General features: G+C 43.4%; 2 protein-coding genes across 3 annotated transcripts in view; both read left to right on the top strand.

Moving 5' to 3' along the window:
* mylka (myosin, light chain kinase a) overlaps positions 1–5,689 on the top strand; it is a 45,917-nt gene extending 40,228 nt beyond the window's left edge. For both annotated transcript variants that reach the window (XM_085434836.1, XM_085434835.1), the window contains 5 exons: positions 65–188; positions 592–682; positions 1,108–1,236; positions 1,361–1,473; positions 2,162–5,689. In XM_085434836.1, coding sequence (XP_085290962.1) covers positions 65–188; positions 592–682; positions 1,108–1,236; positions 1,361–1,473; positions 2,162–2,290 — 586 coding nt within the window. In that variant the 3' untranslated portion in view covers positions 2,291–5,689. The remainder of the gene's footprint in view (positions 1–64; positions 189–591; positions 683–1,107; positions 1,237–1,360; positions 1,474–2,161) is intronic.
* An 8,077-nt stretch (positions 5,690–13,766) lies between these two features.
* Positions 13,767–14,801, top strand: LOC146691417 (olfactory receptor 10J5-like). Its single transcript, XM_085435437.1, has one exon. The coding sequence runs from the start codon at positions 13,836–13,838 to the stop codon at positions 14,799–14,801; it is 966 nt and encodes a 321-aa protein (XP_085291563.1). The 5' UTR covers positions 13,767–13,835.
* The last annotated feature ends 1,055 nt before the right edge of the window (positions 14,802–15,856 follow it).

Raw genomic sequence — 15,856 nt, 5'->3', positions numbered from 1 at the left:
AAGTGTGCCAGTATAAATAATCCTGAAGTCTAGCTCATGTAAAGTGTTTCCGATCCATCTCCAGGGCTCGGCTGTCCTGCGCGCAGTGTTTCGAACACCCCTGGCTGAAACAGGACACGAACACCATGAAGGCCAAGAAGCTCTCCAAGGAGAGGATGAAGAAGTACATCCTGAGGAGGAAGTGGCAGGTAAACACGAGGACAGACAGAGACCCAAGAGTCTCACAGGACAAAGATATATTTATTCACAAATCAATATAAGTGACCATGCGGAGAATGCACGCACGTTTCCACTGGACGTGCTTGTTCACAGACACAGACAGACATCGTGCATCATAGAGTGAGATTTGGCGTTGTGTGGTCAAAGTGTCGTAGCGTGGAAGTGCAGAGGTCTCCGTTCATGTACAACTCATTTTTGTTTGGGGTGATGTTCATGAAAGTCCTTCATTTTCCCATTTGTTGCCCTTTTCCAGCCAAAATATTTCCAAATAGATGTTTTTATGTTTTTGTCACTGGTAGTTAGACCGATAGCCTCAGTCGCTGCATCTGTCTTTGTATTTGTGTTGCGAATCTTTCTTCTTCTTCTTCGTAGAAAACGGGTCACGCTGTTCGAGCCATCGGCAGATTGTCATCCATGGCCATGATGGCTGGAGTCAGCGCCAAGAAAGGCTCCCCCACTGAAGGTAGAAAGAGCAGAACAGAAAGCAGCATCAGTTCTGTGCCAGTCGCAGACAGACTGCCAACAGTTACACAGGCCTGCCCATGTCTACTGTTCAGACCTTCAGTCTGAGGTTCCTGCTCCTCTCTACAGGCTCTTTACGTGTCTGTGTCACAGTCTGTCCACAGACACAGTATTTATGCCCTTGATGAAGGATTGTGTGTTTAGATGTGATTGTGGGTACCACAAATTGGCATGGGGTAGGGACCAACAGTCACTTTTGGGGTCCAAATGCTGGTCCCCACAAACCTTGAGGTTGTTTTAAAGTTACAGTTAGGTTATGTTTAGGTTAAAGGTCAGGCTTTCATTTTTATGGTAAGGGGCTGGGAAAGCATTATGTCAACTGAATGTCCTCACTAAGATGTGAAACTAGCATGTGTGTGTTTTCAGAGGATAACCAGTTCCTGGAGTGTTTAGAGTACGAGCAGAAAACCGAGTGTAAGCCGACGTTCAGCACTGTCATCAAAGACGTGGAGGTGGTGGAGGGCAGCGCTGCTCGCTTTGACTGCAAGATAGAAGGTACAACGATGTTTGTAGCCCAAACCTGATGGAGGGTCTGATTAAGCATTCGTCTTAATGATTCTTCCTTCTAGTAACGACTGTGCAAACGTGGTTTTTAATAAAGAAACGGTTGCTGTTGCAGGTTATCCTGATCCAGAGGTGGTGTGGTACAAAGACGACCAGCCCATCAAAGAGACCCGACACTTCCAGATCGACTACGATGAGGAAGGAAACTGCAGCCTAGTCATTTCAGAGGTCAGAGGTCATGTAAACCTTAGGCAGCTTTGTACTGAAATGCATTAGATTGGTGATATACAGATATACTGACTTCAGTCTAAGTATGGACTGGGCCTGGTGTTAGTTAGTTATCGAGTATTCTGCGGATTATACCGTCCACCGTGTAACTGTAGGACTGGATCTGCTGGATGAGGCAGAGGTCACGTGTTTTTCTGCACGTGTGCATACCTTCATTTTAAGCTTGCATGGGAATGAGTGAGTTTGTGGCGGCTGCAACGAAGGACAGCGAGCAGATGAGGACTGTGGAGTTTGTCCTGTGCTTTGATGAAAACAACACATCATCATGGTGAAGACATTAAGATCAGTAATAATTCAGTGTCTAACCTTACTGCCCCAGGTTTTAGTTTTACTGGCCCAACCTTTTATATTTTATAATTATCAGCAGTCTTGTTGAAATTTGATGTTATTTCACTTAAATCTGATGTAATTTAAAGCAATTAAAACCTTTAAGTGTCTCGTAGAATACAACATAAGACAGAAACATGCTGACATCATCTGCATCGTCATATTGATGATACTGAAAATCTCACTTTTCTTCTGTTTTGTCTTTAAGTGAAATCATTTAACATGAAACACGAAGCAGAATTAATGTGATAGGTTATAATTAAGGTAGCATGTGATTCATATCTGTCGTATAAATCTGCAGGTCTCAGGAGACGATGATGCCAAGTACACAGTGAAGGCCGTTAACAGTCTGGGGGAGGCGACCTGCACAGCCGAGCTGCTGGTGGAGGTGATGGCTGGAGAGGAGGAGGAGGAAGAAGAGGAGGAGTAATGGAGCGACTGTCTGGACTCCCACAGGGAGAGGAGGAGGCAACAATGAGCAACAATCTCTCCCACTCAACCTGTTGGACCTGAGCAGGAAACTTACCCACAGAGAAGGTTCTGATTGGAGGACAGGTGGGGAATATTTGCCACACCTGTCCTCACATGCAGAAGGTTTCGCGTTTGGTTTTTAGTGAGCAGGGCAGCACTTAGGTTTGAAGCACTGAGCATGTGCAGAGCTGCAGCCAGGTTAGATTTTTAATGAGGCTTTGTTGTGTTTCTGTTTTTTTAGTAATGAGTCGTGATCTTAACGTTTCAGCCTCCTGGGATCATTGGAGTAAATGGATGAAGTGATTTAATGTCCTGAGCGTTAAAAATATCTAACGCTAAATAATCAGCGTGGTTCTTACGCTGCACGTGTTTCTGATGTCACATTATATATTTTTATCGGGCTCAGGATGTTAAATCTGTGTGGGTGTGGCTTATTGATCCGTGTGGGGAACCATATACGAACTTTGTGGTAAACACTCACTGAATGTTGATACTTTTCAAACTGCCCACTTCAGCCTCGCACCACATTGTGCTAAACCACACCTCCTTCAGACAGGCAGAACACAGGCTCCGCCCTCTCAGCATACATGGACTCATGCCTGTGATTTCCTGTCTGCTCTGAGAAATGATTTCATGTTTGATGATTGCCACACACACACACACACACACAGTGGTGGTTTCTTGCTGTTCGTCAGGCAGAAACATGATGCTCGCTGCCACACAGCAGCTGTGTCACTGCAACACTCTGCCAGTGACGTTTGCTACAATTATTCACAGTTTCCTAAATAATTTGTGAGAATACGGCCAGAAAGCCTGGACTGTGTTTCAGCTCTGTTTGACACAAACGTCGACCAAGAGTGCGTTCTAATCCCCGTCCTTATAAACACGCGTATATTTTAAAGACTCGTGGCAGCTCTAGTTCCTGCAGCTGAAGTCAACCATGAGGTCGTGCATGTGAGACCCACTCCCTGTGGGAGTCCAAGGGAGGGAGAAGATGAGGCAGTTGGTGGAGAGCAGGAAGGCGGAGATGAGCCGAATACTCACAGAGCTGCACCGCAGTGGAGGGCGAACTGTGAATAAAAGCTGCTGGTGCATGACAGCTGAAGGCAAGAAGTCATTTATCGTGTTGGTGCTGAAGCTGAAGCCAAAATGATACTGATCAATCATCCGTGTTAAAGAGGACCTCCTCGGTTTTTTGTGACCATCAGGCGTGTAAAAACACTTCAGCGTGCTCTGGTTCACAAACCAATGTCCTTTTTTCTGCCGCCACACTGAGGTGATCTCATCACTCATTTCAATACACAGCTGCCCCTCTGCAGGCTTCCAGACGTTAGCCAATCAGAAGTGCTTTTAGGAAGGGAGGCCTTAAAGAAACAGCAGGTGACAGAGCTGCGCCGCAGCCCAGTGTAAGCTAAAGAAGGATTATTATGAACTGTGAGTCTTGCAGATCATACAGAGCTGGGAACGAGTAGAAAAGGTCCACTTTTTCATACTTAATTGGAGCTCAGTAAACACTTTGCCCCACAGGATTTCTGGGTAATGAAGTCCTTCAGTTGTGTCATTAGATGCCTCGACACTGACGTGAGCAGCTCTGTGAGTAAGAGGCTGAGGATGCCGATGCGTTCAGCTGGGAAACGCTGAATCTGTCAGCTCGGCTCTTTTCTTCTGTTTGAGCACTTTTCTTTCTTTTCTTTCTATTTGCGACTTTGACAGCCGGCTTCAACAAAAGACATCAGGGGGCTCAAATCGACTCGGCCTTACGCTGCGAGCCTCAGAGCCTCGTCACTCTGAACAGCAGCCGGAGTGATTTTTTTATCTGCTGACGTCTGTCATACCGAGGGACAAAACCTGCTGCGAGCTTCGGCGAGCTGAGAGGATTTTACCTCTGTGTCGACCAATGAAAGCAACATTTAGTCCTACAGATGAGAGAAGATAAGATAAGATAACCTTTATTAGTCCCACACGTGGGAAATTTGTTTTGTCACAGCAGGAAGTGGACAGTGCAAAAGTTATGAGGCAAAAATTAGAATACAATAAGAATAAATACAGTACACAGCTGTACAGAATAGAATAAAATAATATACTATATACAGTAGAATAAAATAGAATAAAAATATACAATAAGATGAAAATAGAATACGAATGCTATATACAACTGAGTAAAAATACAACGATGCCAGAAAAGATTATTGCACTTAGTGTTATTGCACATGTGTGGATGTGTGTGCTTGATCAGTTAAAGTCTTTATTATGGAGTCTGACAGCAGTGGGGAGGAAAGACCTGCGAAATCTCTCCGTCCCACACCGTGGGTGCCGCAGTCTCCCACTGAAGGAGCTGCTCAGTGCTGTCACAGTCTGCTGCATGGGGTGGGAGATGTTGTCCATCAGGGATGACAGCTTAGCCGCCGTTCTCCTGTCACTCACAGATGAGAGAAGATCGAACCATAAGTTCAACAGTAATCTGATTTTTTACAATTTAAGATTTGAGCCTTTTTTCATGAGCTGCACATATAATCGTACTTATCTCACTATGTCACAATAAAACATTTTATCCTGTAAATGTTCATATTTTTGCCTGAATGCAGGATTTTGGACCAGATGCATCTCCACGCATTGTAAGCTCAGCCAAAATGAGATTATATAAATATTTCTACAAATTTGTTGTTTCCATCTGCAACAGTTAAAGATCTCTACACTCATAAAGTATTCTGATTAGTAACATAATGAAAGAGTCTACATCAGAGACGCCTTAAAGATGGAAATATCTTTCCGACCTGCCGAGGCTTGATTGTGCAGCACAGTCCTGACAGCAGCCAGCAGATAAACGCGCGTGAGCACGCGGTGCCGTCTCCGGCTGATCTTCGTGCCTCTGCATCAAAGTCGTGACTTTTGTTGCACATTCCAGCTGTTTGCTTGTTGGTGAATCCACTTCTTTAAGCTTTACGGCCTCGTTAAGTTTCAGTCTGAAACCAAAGACGTGTTTTGAAAAGTCACCGGTGTGTTTGTGTGTGATTTTGTCTCGATGATGTTTTGACCTGTTCGTGTGTTTGGTGGTTTGTTTCTAGAATGTTTTATTTTTAGATTATTTAATGCACAGATTTGTTATTATCTTTCGAGCATCTGTCTTCTTAAAGGTGTCGCCTGCACTTAATGTTGTTCACGGTTATTAAACCCTCCTCACCTCAGACCAGCAGTGACTTCACTCTTAGGCTGATTGTTTTTGTATTAGATGTATGTAGATTATATTTCTCTAATTTTTATAAATATATATCAGTTTGATGAACTGCAGATGACATGTATGAGAACACTACGACTGTAGTTACTCACAGATACCAAATAAATCTTTATCACAAAACCAGGTTGTTGTGATTTGTTCAGGGTTAAGACTTTTGTTGTTGCATTAAAAACTGTTTCTTTCCATGGATACAGGCGAGAGTCTGTAAGACATTTTAAATATCTGCACATATAGACAGAAATAAAACAGTTTAAAGCATGAACACTTTCCAAACCTTTTAACAGAACACGTCACATAGAAGATTGATTCAGAGTCTCTGAATAAATCTTTTTTATCTCCAAACCTTTAGAGTCCCACACGTGGGATATTTCGTCCTCTGCATTTAACCCACTCACTCAGTGAAGCAGTGGGTGGTGTGTAGAGGCGGTACCTTAGTCAAGGGTACCTCAGGGTAGCCGTTCGGTGGAACCACCGACCTTCCTATTCTAGCAACCACTCTGCCTACTGAGCTATCGCTACCCCTCATGAATGAGCTCGAGTTTTTTGGGAAAAATCTTGAGATCAGTGTTACACCAAAGCCTGATGACTGCAAGACCTGTGTGACAAAGATCTCAGCACATCATGTGATGAGGAACAAAGTCAGTGACATCGATCAGTCTGGAAAAAGTTAGAGACATTTCTGAGGCTGTGGGACTCCAGAGAACCACAGCGAGAGCCGATATCCACACAGAGAAAACTTGGAACAGTGCTGAATGTTCACTGCAGTAACCGGCCTAACAAAATGAGTCCATCAGCCAAACTGTAACCAAGTTTAAGAATATAATCCCCCCACTGTTATCATCTTCAATGCCCTGTACCAACACAGAGCAGAGCAGCTATCTGAACGCTACTCCAACAGAGGTCGATCATCTTGTTAATAATTTCACCTCCTCACTGCGTACGACTCTGGATACTGTAGCTCCTGTGAAAACTAAGGTCTCTAATCAGAAGTACCTGACTCCGTGGTATAATTCTCAAACACGTAGCCTAAAGCAGATGACTCGTAATCTGGAGAGGAAATGGCGTGTCACAAATTTAGAGGATCATCATTTAGCCTGGAGAAATAGTTTGCTGCTTTATAAGAAAGCCCTCCACAAAGCCAGAACATCTTACTATTCATCACTGATTGAAGAAAATAAGAACAACCCCAGGTTTCTCTTCAGCACTGTAGCCAGGCTGACAAACAGTCAGAGCTCTGTTGAGCCAACCATCCCTTTAATGTTAACTAGTAATGACTTCATGAACTTCTTCACAAATAACATTTTTATCATTAGAGAAAAAATTACCAATAATCATCCCACAGATGTAATATTATCTACAGCTACTCTTAGTACCATCGATGTTAAGTTAGACTCTTTTTCTCCAATTGATCTTTCTGAGTTAACTTCAATAATTACTTCCTCCAAACCATCAACGTGTCTTTTAGACCCCATTCCTACAAAACTGCTCAAAGAAGTCCTGCCATTAATTAATGCTTCGATCTTATATATGATCAACCTATCTCTAATAATCAGCTATGTACCACAGGCCTTCAAGCTGGCTGTAGTTAAACCTTTACTCAAAAAGCATCTCTAGACCCAGCAGTCTTAGCTAATTATAGGCCAATCTCCAACCTTCCTTTATATCAAACATCCTTGAAAGAGTAGTTGTCAAACAGCTAACAGATCATCTGCAGAGGAATGGTTTATTTGCTTCCAACTTCTGATAAAACTAAAATTGTTTTACTCAGCCCTAAAAATCTTACTTACTTGTTGTTCCTAGAGTATTTAAGATGAGGCTTCACACTTTCCAGAATGACCATAAAGTGCCACCATCTCACCATGGTCCTGTCTGATGGAGCTCAGAGTGCTTCTGGGAGTCTTTAGGGCTGCACTTAAGGTGAAGAAACATTTCAAAGATTATGAAATTGAAATCTCATGTGCAAAACTTCAGATATCACCAAAGAGTTTTAATAATAATTTAAATACTTGCACTTTTCCTTTTCTAATAATAACAGAACAGTAAACGGTCTGACTGGCGAGTGCAGAAAGGACTCTGAGGGACAGGGGAGCTGTGGACAAGTGGACAACATGTCAGACGTCTCTATGAAGACAGATAGAGATCTGTATCTACAGAGATGTTCCTCAGATACAAGATCAGACACAAAATCGATTTTTATCATTTATTACTGTCAAACATGATCACGAAACAATAAAGTATTAGATGAAAAAATGCTGTTTGTTTTTGTATTGAATGGATCCACTTGCCATGTGTACCTGTGAGCCCAGGAGAGGGAAGGTCAGAGGTCAAAGAGGTATAAACATCAGATGATGATGTAACTGTTTGTGCTGCAGTTTGTCCTGAGAGACGGACTAACGAGCTGCTGCTCCTAATGAGAGGCCATTAACCAGGTGCTCTCAGGTGACCTCATTAACTGTGACAAACACTGACCAGCAGCCAAAACACACACGCACGCACACACGCACACGCACGCACACGCACGCACACACACGCACGCACACACCGTCTATTGTAGTTTAAACTCAAACTGGTAAAGTTCAGCAGATATTCGTTGACTTTGTTTTGTGCTCAGTGTTCTGAGCTGACGATGACTCCAGCTGTTCCCTTACGCTGACGAAGCCACAGAATAAATCTGAACTTTTTCAGACACATTTGCATTTCTCACATTTTAATGTTAAATTTAGGTTAACTTTGAGTTTGCTTAGTTCCCAAAGTGTTTTATTCCTTATTTCAACATAGTTTTGGTTTAAAATTTTTCACTATCAGTTTAGCTCAAATTACTTTCAGTTAGTATTTTTTATTATTCATATTTTTAGAGGCACGATTGAAGGACCATGGGCCTTTAAAAGATTCAATTTAATTTAATTTTACTTATATAGCACCAAATCATTGTAAGGTCTTGTAACCCTACAAAAATACAAAGAAAACAAAGAAAAACCCAACAATTATATGACCCCCTATGAGCAAGCACTTTGGCGACAGTGGGAAGGAAAAACTCCCTTTTAACAGGAAGAAACCTCCTCATCATCATTTACATACATTCACCTGTGTACTACAGCAGCTCATTGTTTAGCCCATGGTACAGTATGGTATGCATAACCATTACAAAACATTTAGGGAAAGTAGCATAATGTTACTAGTTCCTAGATTAAAAGTAACAGTTTCCCTTTGTTTTAACCTTCCAGAGGCAGCTGCTACAGCCAATCATCAAGTTCTTTCTTCTCCTGGTTTTCCTGTCAGTTAGTTTGAAGGAGCAGGATCTGGCACATTGATTCAACATACACCAGTCCACAGTGAGCCGCATTATTGCTACTTTAAAGGTGTCTAACAACAAGAGTGACATTAGTTAAGAAAAGTCCAGCTATAGTTCAAGACAACATAAAACACTAAGAAAATATGTAATATAAGTACATAGAGGAGTAACATAACGTTACTTTGTCAGGTAATTTCTATTTTCTTACCTTCATAGTTGTGTATACACAGTGTGATGCAGCACATAATTTAAATGCTTTATCTAATTTGCTGGTGGGGGTTGTCGTCACCCTGTTAATCTAATAAAGATTAGTGATGTTCAATTTTGGGAACTCTTGTAGGCAGCAGGTGGACAACGTCGCCATTGTTTAACCACACCAGAAACAGTTGTGCAGGACCAGTAGAACATGGAAGTGATTGTGCAAGTAGTCTATTGCACAGGAAAAAGCATCAACTGCAGTTCCTCTGACGTCCACCAGAGGCAGCAGTGAATCAGTCCCCATAGACTCCCATGTTAAAATTTTACAGGAGAACTAAACATTTTTACAGCCTGATACACAAACTGTTTGGTCTGTGTAGATAAGTTTCACTTTCACAGCAGCTTTACCGTTTTACAACTCACCTGTTTAAATAGTATTAAGACTCTCTTTGACTCACAGGTGGATGTAGCTGCTAGCTGACTGCTAGCTTTATATGAAGGTCACCGTACGAGCAGACTGTCCAGGAAGGCTGAGCTCCAGTTTAGTGAAGGGGAGACAGACACTATCTCTACTTCTAAGATTAGGCTTCAAACTTTCCTTTTTGCTAAAGCATTTAGTTAGGGCTGGACCCTCCCTTATGCTGCAATAGGTGTAGGCTGCTGATTCCCATGATGCATTGGGTGTTTCTTCTTCACTCACTATGTGTTCACAGACCTCTCTGCATTGAATCATATCTGTTATTAACCTCTGTCTCTCTTCCACAGCATGTCTTTATCCTGTCTTCCTTCTCTCACCCCAACCAGTCACAGCAGATGGCCCCGCCCCTCCCTGAGCCTGGTTCTGCTGGAGGTTTCTTCCTGTTAAAAGGGAGTTTTTCCTTCCCACTGTCGCCAAAGTGCTTGCTCATAGGGGGTCATAGGAACTGCAGGACTGTTTTGACTCCACTGATTGGACTGTTTTTGAAGCTGCATCTGAGAACCTGGATGAGCTCACGGACATCAAAACATCAGTTTCTGTGAAGACGTGTGTGTGCCAACAAACACACGTGTGTGTGCACATACAACAACAATAAACCATGGTTCACTCCTAAACTCCAACATCTTCGTAAGGCCAAGGAGGATGCCTACAGAAGTGGTGACAGGGCCCTGTACAAGCAAGCCAGGAACACACTGACCAAGGAGATCAAAGCAGCTAAAAGCATCTACTCCCAGAAGCTGGAAGAACGGCTCTCAGCCAACGACCCTGCGTCAGTGTGGAGGGCCCTGCAGGAAATCACCAGCTACAGACGCCCCCCACCCACTATTGAAGCAAACAAAGACCTGGCCAACGAGTTAAACACTTTCTATTGCAGGTTTGAGACGGACAGACTCCCATGCCCCACCCTCCCCTCCCAGGGACATTGCTTCAGACATTGACCCCCAACACACCTTCCACCTCTCCCCCCTTCACCCTCCCCTTCCCCAATCCAGACTCAACGACCACCCCCACGCTCCCCAATCCAGACCCAACGACCTCCACCACACCTCTCACCCCCCTTTCCTCCTCCCTGAAACTCAGAATACGCACTGAGGATGTGAGCCGACTATTCCAGAAACAGAAGCCCAGGAAAGCCCCCGGACCAGACGGCGTCTCACCCTCCTGCCTCAAAACCTGTGCTGAACAGCTGGCTCCCATCTTTACTCGCATCTTCAACAGATCCCTGGAGCTGTGTGAAGTTCCCTCCTGCTTCAAACGCTCTACCATCCTCCCTGTTCCCAAGAAACCCACCATCACAGGACTGAATGACTACAGACCTGTCGCCTTGACGTCTGTGGTCATGAAATCCTTCGAACGACTGGTGTTAGCCCATCTGAAAGCCACCCGCTGGACCCTCTGCAGTTTGCCTACCGGGCAAACAGGTCGGTGGATGATGCAGTGAACATGGGGCTGCATTACATCCTGCAACACCTTGACCGCCCGGGAACTTATGCCAGGGTCCTGTTTGTGGACTTTAGTTCGGCTTTTAACACCATTGTGCCTGAACTTCTCTCCTCCAAACTCTCCCAGCTCAGCGTGTCACCAGCTACCTGTCAGTGGATCACCAGCTTCCTGACAGACAGAAAGCAACAAGTGAGGCTGGGGGAGATCACCTCTGAAACCCGGTCCCTCAGTATTGGTGCCCCTCAAGGATGTGTCCTCTCACCACTACTGTTCTCCCTCTACACTAACGACTGCACCTCCAAGAACTCGGCTGTCAAACTCCTAAAGTTTGCAGATGACACCACCGTCATCGGCCTCATTCAGGATGGTGATGAGTCTGCATACCAGCAGGAAGTTGAGCGGCTGGTACTCTGGTGCAGTCAGCACAATCTGGAGCTGAACACTCTTAAGACTGTAGAGATGACAGTGGACTTCAGGAGACATCCCTCAACTCTGCTCCCCCTCACCATATCAGACAGCCCTGTGTCAACTGTGAAGACCTTCAAGTTCCTGAGTACAACCATCTCCCAGGACCTGAAGTGGGAGACCAACATCAACTCCATCCTCAAAAAGACCCAGCAGAGGATGTACTTCCTGAGACAACTGGGGAAGTACAGTCTCCCACAGGAGCTGCTGATCCAGTTCTACACTGCGGTCATTGAGTCTGTCCTGTGCTCCTCCATCACAGTCTGGTATGGAGCAGCCACTAAACAGGACAGGAGCAGACTGCAGCGGACTGTACGGGCAGCAGAAAGGATCATCGGCGCCCCCCTGCCCTCCATCCAGGATCTGTACCTCTCAAGAACCAGGAAACGGGCAGGGAAAATCATCACAGACCCCTCACACCCTGCACACAGACTTTTTGATCTGCTGCCCTCTGGCAGACGGTACAGAAGCCTGCAGACCAGGACCACCCGACACAGGAACAGTTTCTTTCCCCTCGCCATCTCCCTCCTAAACAGTTGACCTGTCACACTGCTCCCACTGCCAGACTGCAGCTGCACCTTATGCACATTGTGTAGTATTCATTCCACCTCATTCATTTCTGTATTTTATGTATATAAGTTTAGATTAGTTATTTATAGTTGGTTTACACAGCTTTGTGCATGTATGTGTACGCATGTGTAAGGTATATATAGACACGTGTGTGTGTGCGTGTGATTTACATTGCTGTGCTTGAGAGCCACCATCTACCGGAACCAAATCCCCTGTATGTGTCTGCACATATACTTGGCCAATAAACACGATTCTGATTCACGTATGATTGTTGGGTTTTTCGCTGTACGTATTATTGTAGGGTCTACCTTACAATTTAAAGCGCCCTGAGGCGACTGTTGATGTGATTTGGTGCTGTATAAATAAAACTGAATTGAATTACTGAGCACTGGCAGGTACTTGTATCTGTGTGATGTCTCCATGTAGTTTGTACCTGATAATGATTCTGCTCATATTTTCATTAATGACATATGGACCATTTATGTAACTGTGATCCATCTGTTCCAGATTAAACTGTGATCATTCAGACATTGATGATTTTAACAAACACTCCTTAAAATTCTATCCTTTGTATTTTGATTCTTGAAATATTTACAATCCAAACTTTAAACTTTATTTGCATCATTGCAGATAAGGCTGAGTTAATGAGCTCCACTGAGGCGAGAGGATGATAAAAACAGCTCTCAGGGTTCAGCCCACATGATCCAGGTGTGGGAGCTCCTGTGTCTGTTTCTGTTCAGCTGAACGTGACAATGATCCAAATGTTTCTGTTCGTTATTATTTAACGCACAATTTAAACTTTAAACAGTCGTGAAACAATGATGCTGATAATTTAATTGTTCCTCATTTTAATGTTGATACTTTAAACACTCAGAATATAAATGATGACTGAAGTGATCGTTTCTGTACAAACTTTCATAATTTAAGGTTTAATCATTAAAACAAGGATTTTCATTATTATTACACATTTAAACAGACATTCAGACATTTGCATAATTAAAACAGGGACTTAAACCTTGATAACTTCAATGTTAATAATTTAACCTTTGATCACTTTGATACTTTAAACACTGATCATTTGAATATTTGAACATTGATCATGTAAATGATGACTTTATTATAAACACTGATAATTCTAACGACTTAAACACCTAAAAACAATGATTTTACTTTTGATCATTTAAAGTTGGATTATTGGTTTAAATATTCTTTTTAATACTGATGATAACAATATTAACACTACAATTTAAAAATGTTGATGATTGCATCTCTGCTTCTTTAAAGTCTATAATTTATATTTTTATTCTTCAGACATTCCTAATCCAAAATCTGAGAAATAATTCTTGAAGTGTTGATGGTAATTGTGTCATTGCATCTGATTTTAGATGTTGATCTTTTAATATTGATGATTTAAATGTTTTCTTGAAAAGCAGTAATGTGAAATTCAAAATGTAAACATGATTATTACAATATTAAATGTTGATTTAGTTGATCGTTCGCTCTGTAATGATTATATGATCCTGATCATGTAAATGATAAAACGTTAACAGTTCAGTCTGAATGATTCAAACACATTTTAAACTGATGATTTTGATTTACGTGTCAGTTTTCAGTATTTCAACAATGATCATTTGAATGGTAACATTTTATATGTTTTTGAGTCAAATAAGTATTCATTTGATGATAAATTGCAAATTGATGATCTGATATTGAACCAATATTTTTTCTGCTTCTGTTTTTGATTTGATGGTTTAAACTTGTGTGCAGCTGTTCCAGAGCTTTCTGTCAGCTGACACCTCCCTCAGATTGTTGTGTCTCCCCCGATGATGTCAGCAGGGGTAAACGTGACCTCACTGCCCATCCTGGTGACATCAGTGACCCTGGACGGCCTGGCGCAGCTGTCCAATCAGCGGCTCTTCTTCTTCTTCTTCTTCCTGTGCGCCTACCTGTTCATGCTGTGCAGCGACAGCCTGGTGGTATACGTGATCTGCTCCCAGCGGAGCCTCCACCACCCCATGTTTGTGTTTGTGACGGCTGTGCTGATGAACTCTGTGGCGGGCAGCACGGTGTTTTACCCCAAACTTCTGGTGGACCTGCTGAGAGGGGTCCGCTCAGTGCAGGTGACCCTGCGTGTGTGCATGTGTGAGGCCTGGCTTTTATATTCATTGGGCACCTCCAGCTTCCTACTGCTAGCAGCCATGTCTTTTGACCGGTATGTGTCCATCTGCCGCCCGCTGCTCTACACCGTTGTCATGTCTCCAGCCACAGTGCTGGCACTGCTGCTGCTCTGCTGGCTGCTGCCTGTCGGGCTGGTCGGCACTGCGGTGCTGCTGGCGAGCCGTCTGCCGCTCTGCCGCTCGCAGCTCAGCAGGATCTACTGCGACATCTACAGCCTGGTCAGTCTGAGCTGTGGTGGTCGTGAGACACTGCTGAGCGAAGTCTACAACCTCTCGGTCATCGTAGCTACTGTCCTGCTGCCCGCCATCTTTGTGCTCTTCTCTTACAGCGCCGTCCTGTCCGTCTGCCTGCAGCGCTCGCGCAGCTTCAGCAGCAAAGCACTGAGCACGTGCCTGCCGCACCTGCTCGTCTTCTGTAGCTACAGCGTGAGCACCGGGGTGGAGGTGCTGCAGCGCCGCCTACAGGCCGGCAGTCAGCCCACAGCCTCCGTCCTCACCTCCATCTTCCAGGTGATGGTCCCGACTGTGTTCAACCCGGTGGTGTATGGCCTAAAGGTGACGGAGATCAGGGCTCAGCTGAGGAGGCTGCTGGGCTGCCAGAGAGCTGATTGACCCACCGAACCGGATCCTGAGTTCTGGTCTCTGTTAGACTTACAGACTTTAAAACTGCTGCTATTTGCCTTTAAAAGATGTTAAATCACTTGATAAAACATATAGAAGAAAAATAAAGAATCTGCAATGCAAAAAGTTGTATTTTAAACAAAACAGATACATAAAAATAACATTGGAAAGCTGGTGATCAGTGTTGGTCAAGTTACTTGAAAAAAGTAATCAGTAACTAATTACTGATTACTCCCCCAAAAAAGTAATCCCGTTACTTTACTGATTACTTATTTTCAAAAGTAATTAATTACTTAGTTACTTTTTAAAACACGATTTACAACCTGAAGAGGTGATAAAGTGATAGATCTTTCAGCCCAATTCTACTTTTTCTGCATAATCCATCATACAAAATGTAATCAAATGGAAAAGTCTCTTTTTAAAACTTGTTTTATTAGTTTTAATCTTTTAACTTTATGCATGTATATCCAACTATGTGATCATAGTTGGATATACATTCATCCATTTTTCCACTTATCCCTTTACGGGTCACGGGGTCAGCAGCCTAAGCAAGGACCCCAGAGTTCCCTGTTCCAGTCACCTCTTCCAGCTAATCCATAGGAACACCAAGGCGTTCCCAGGCCAGCCGAGAGATAAAATCTCTCCAGTGTGTCCTGAGTCTGTCCCTGCCGCCCCCCCCCCCCCCCCCCCCCCCCACACACACACACACACACAGCATCCATAAGTGTCAGAGACAGGACTTATTAGTACATCCCACCCGCACAATGTACATTTTTCAGATTTTTCATTTAGAATTTCTAGATTGTTTCTAGATTTACTTATTTTATTTAATTCACTTAAAGTACATAATTCACTTATATAATGTCCTCCTATTCGCTTAATGTATATAATGTTATCTGTCTTTGCACAGTCGAGGAGCGTATCAGGATACATTTCACTGCGTGTTGTACTCGTATAACTATGCATGTGACAAATAAAGAATCTTGAATCTAGCAAAAATACATCATCTCCAAAAAGCAGCTGTGTGATTTTTAGGCCAACAAAGT

This window comes from Copadichromis virginalis, linkage group LG16, assembly GCF_057382275.1.
Source record: "Copadichromis virginalis isolate Kocher_CV1m ecotype Utaka linkage group LG16, C_Virginalis_male_GT1.1, whole genome shotgun sequence".
In the NCBI taxonomy this organism is placed as follows: Eukaryota; Metazoa; Chordata; class Actinopteri; order Cichliformes; family Cichlidae; genus Copadichromis; species Copadichromis virginalis.
This window is presented reverse-complemented; position numbering and strand designations above follow the sequence as displayed.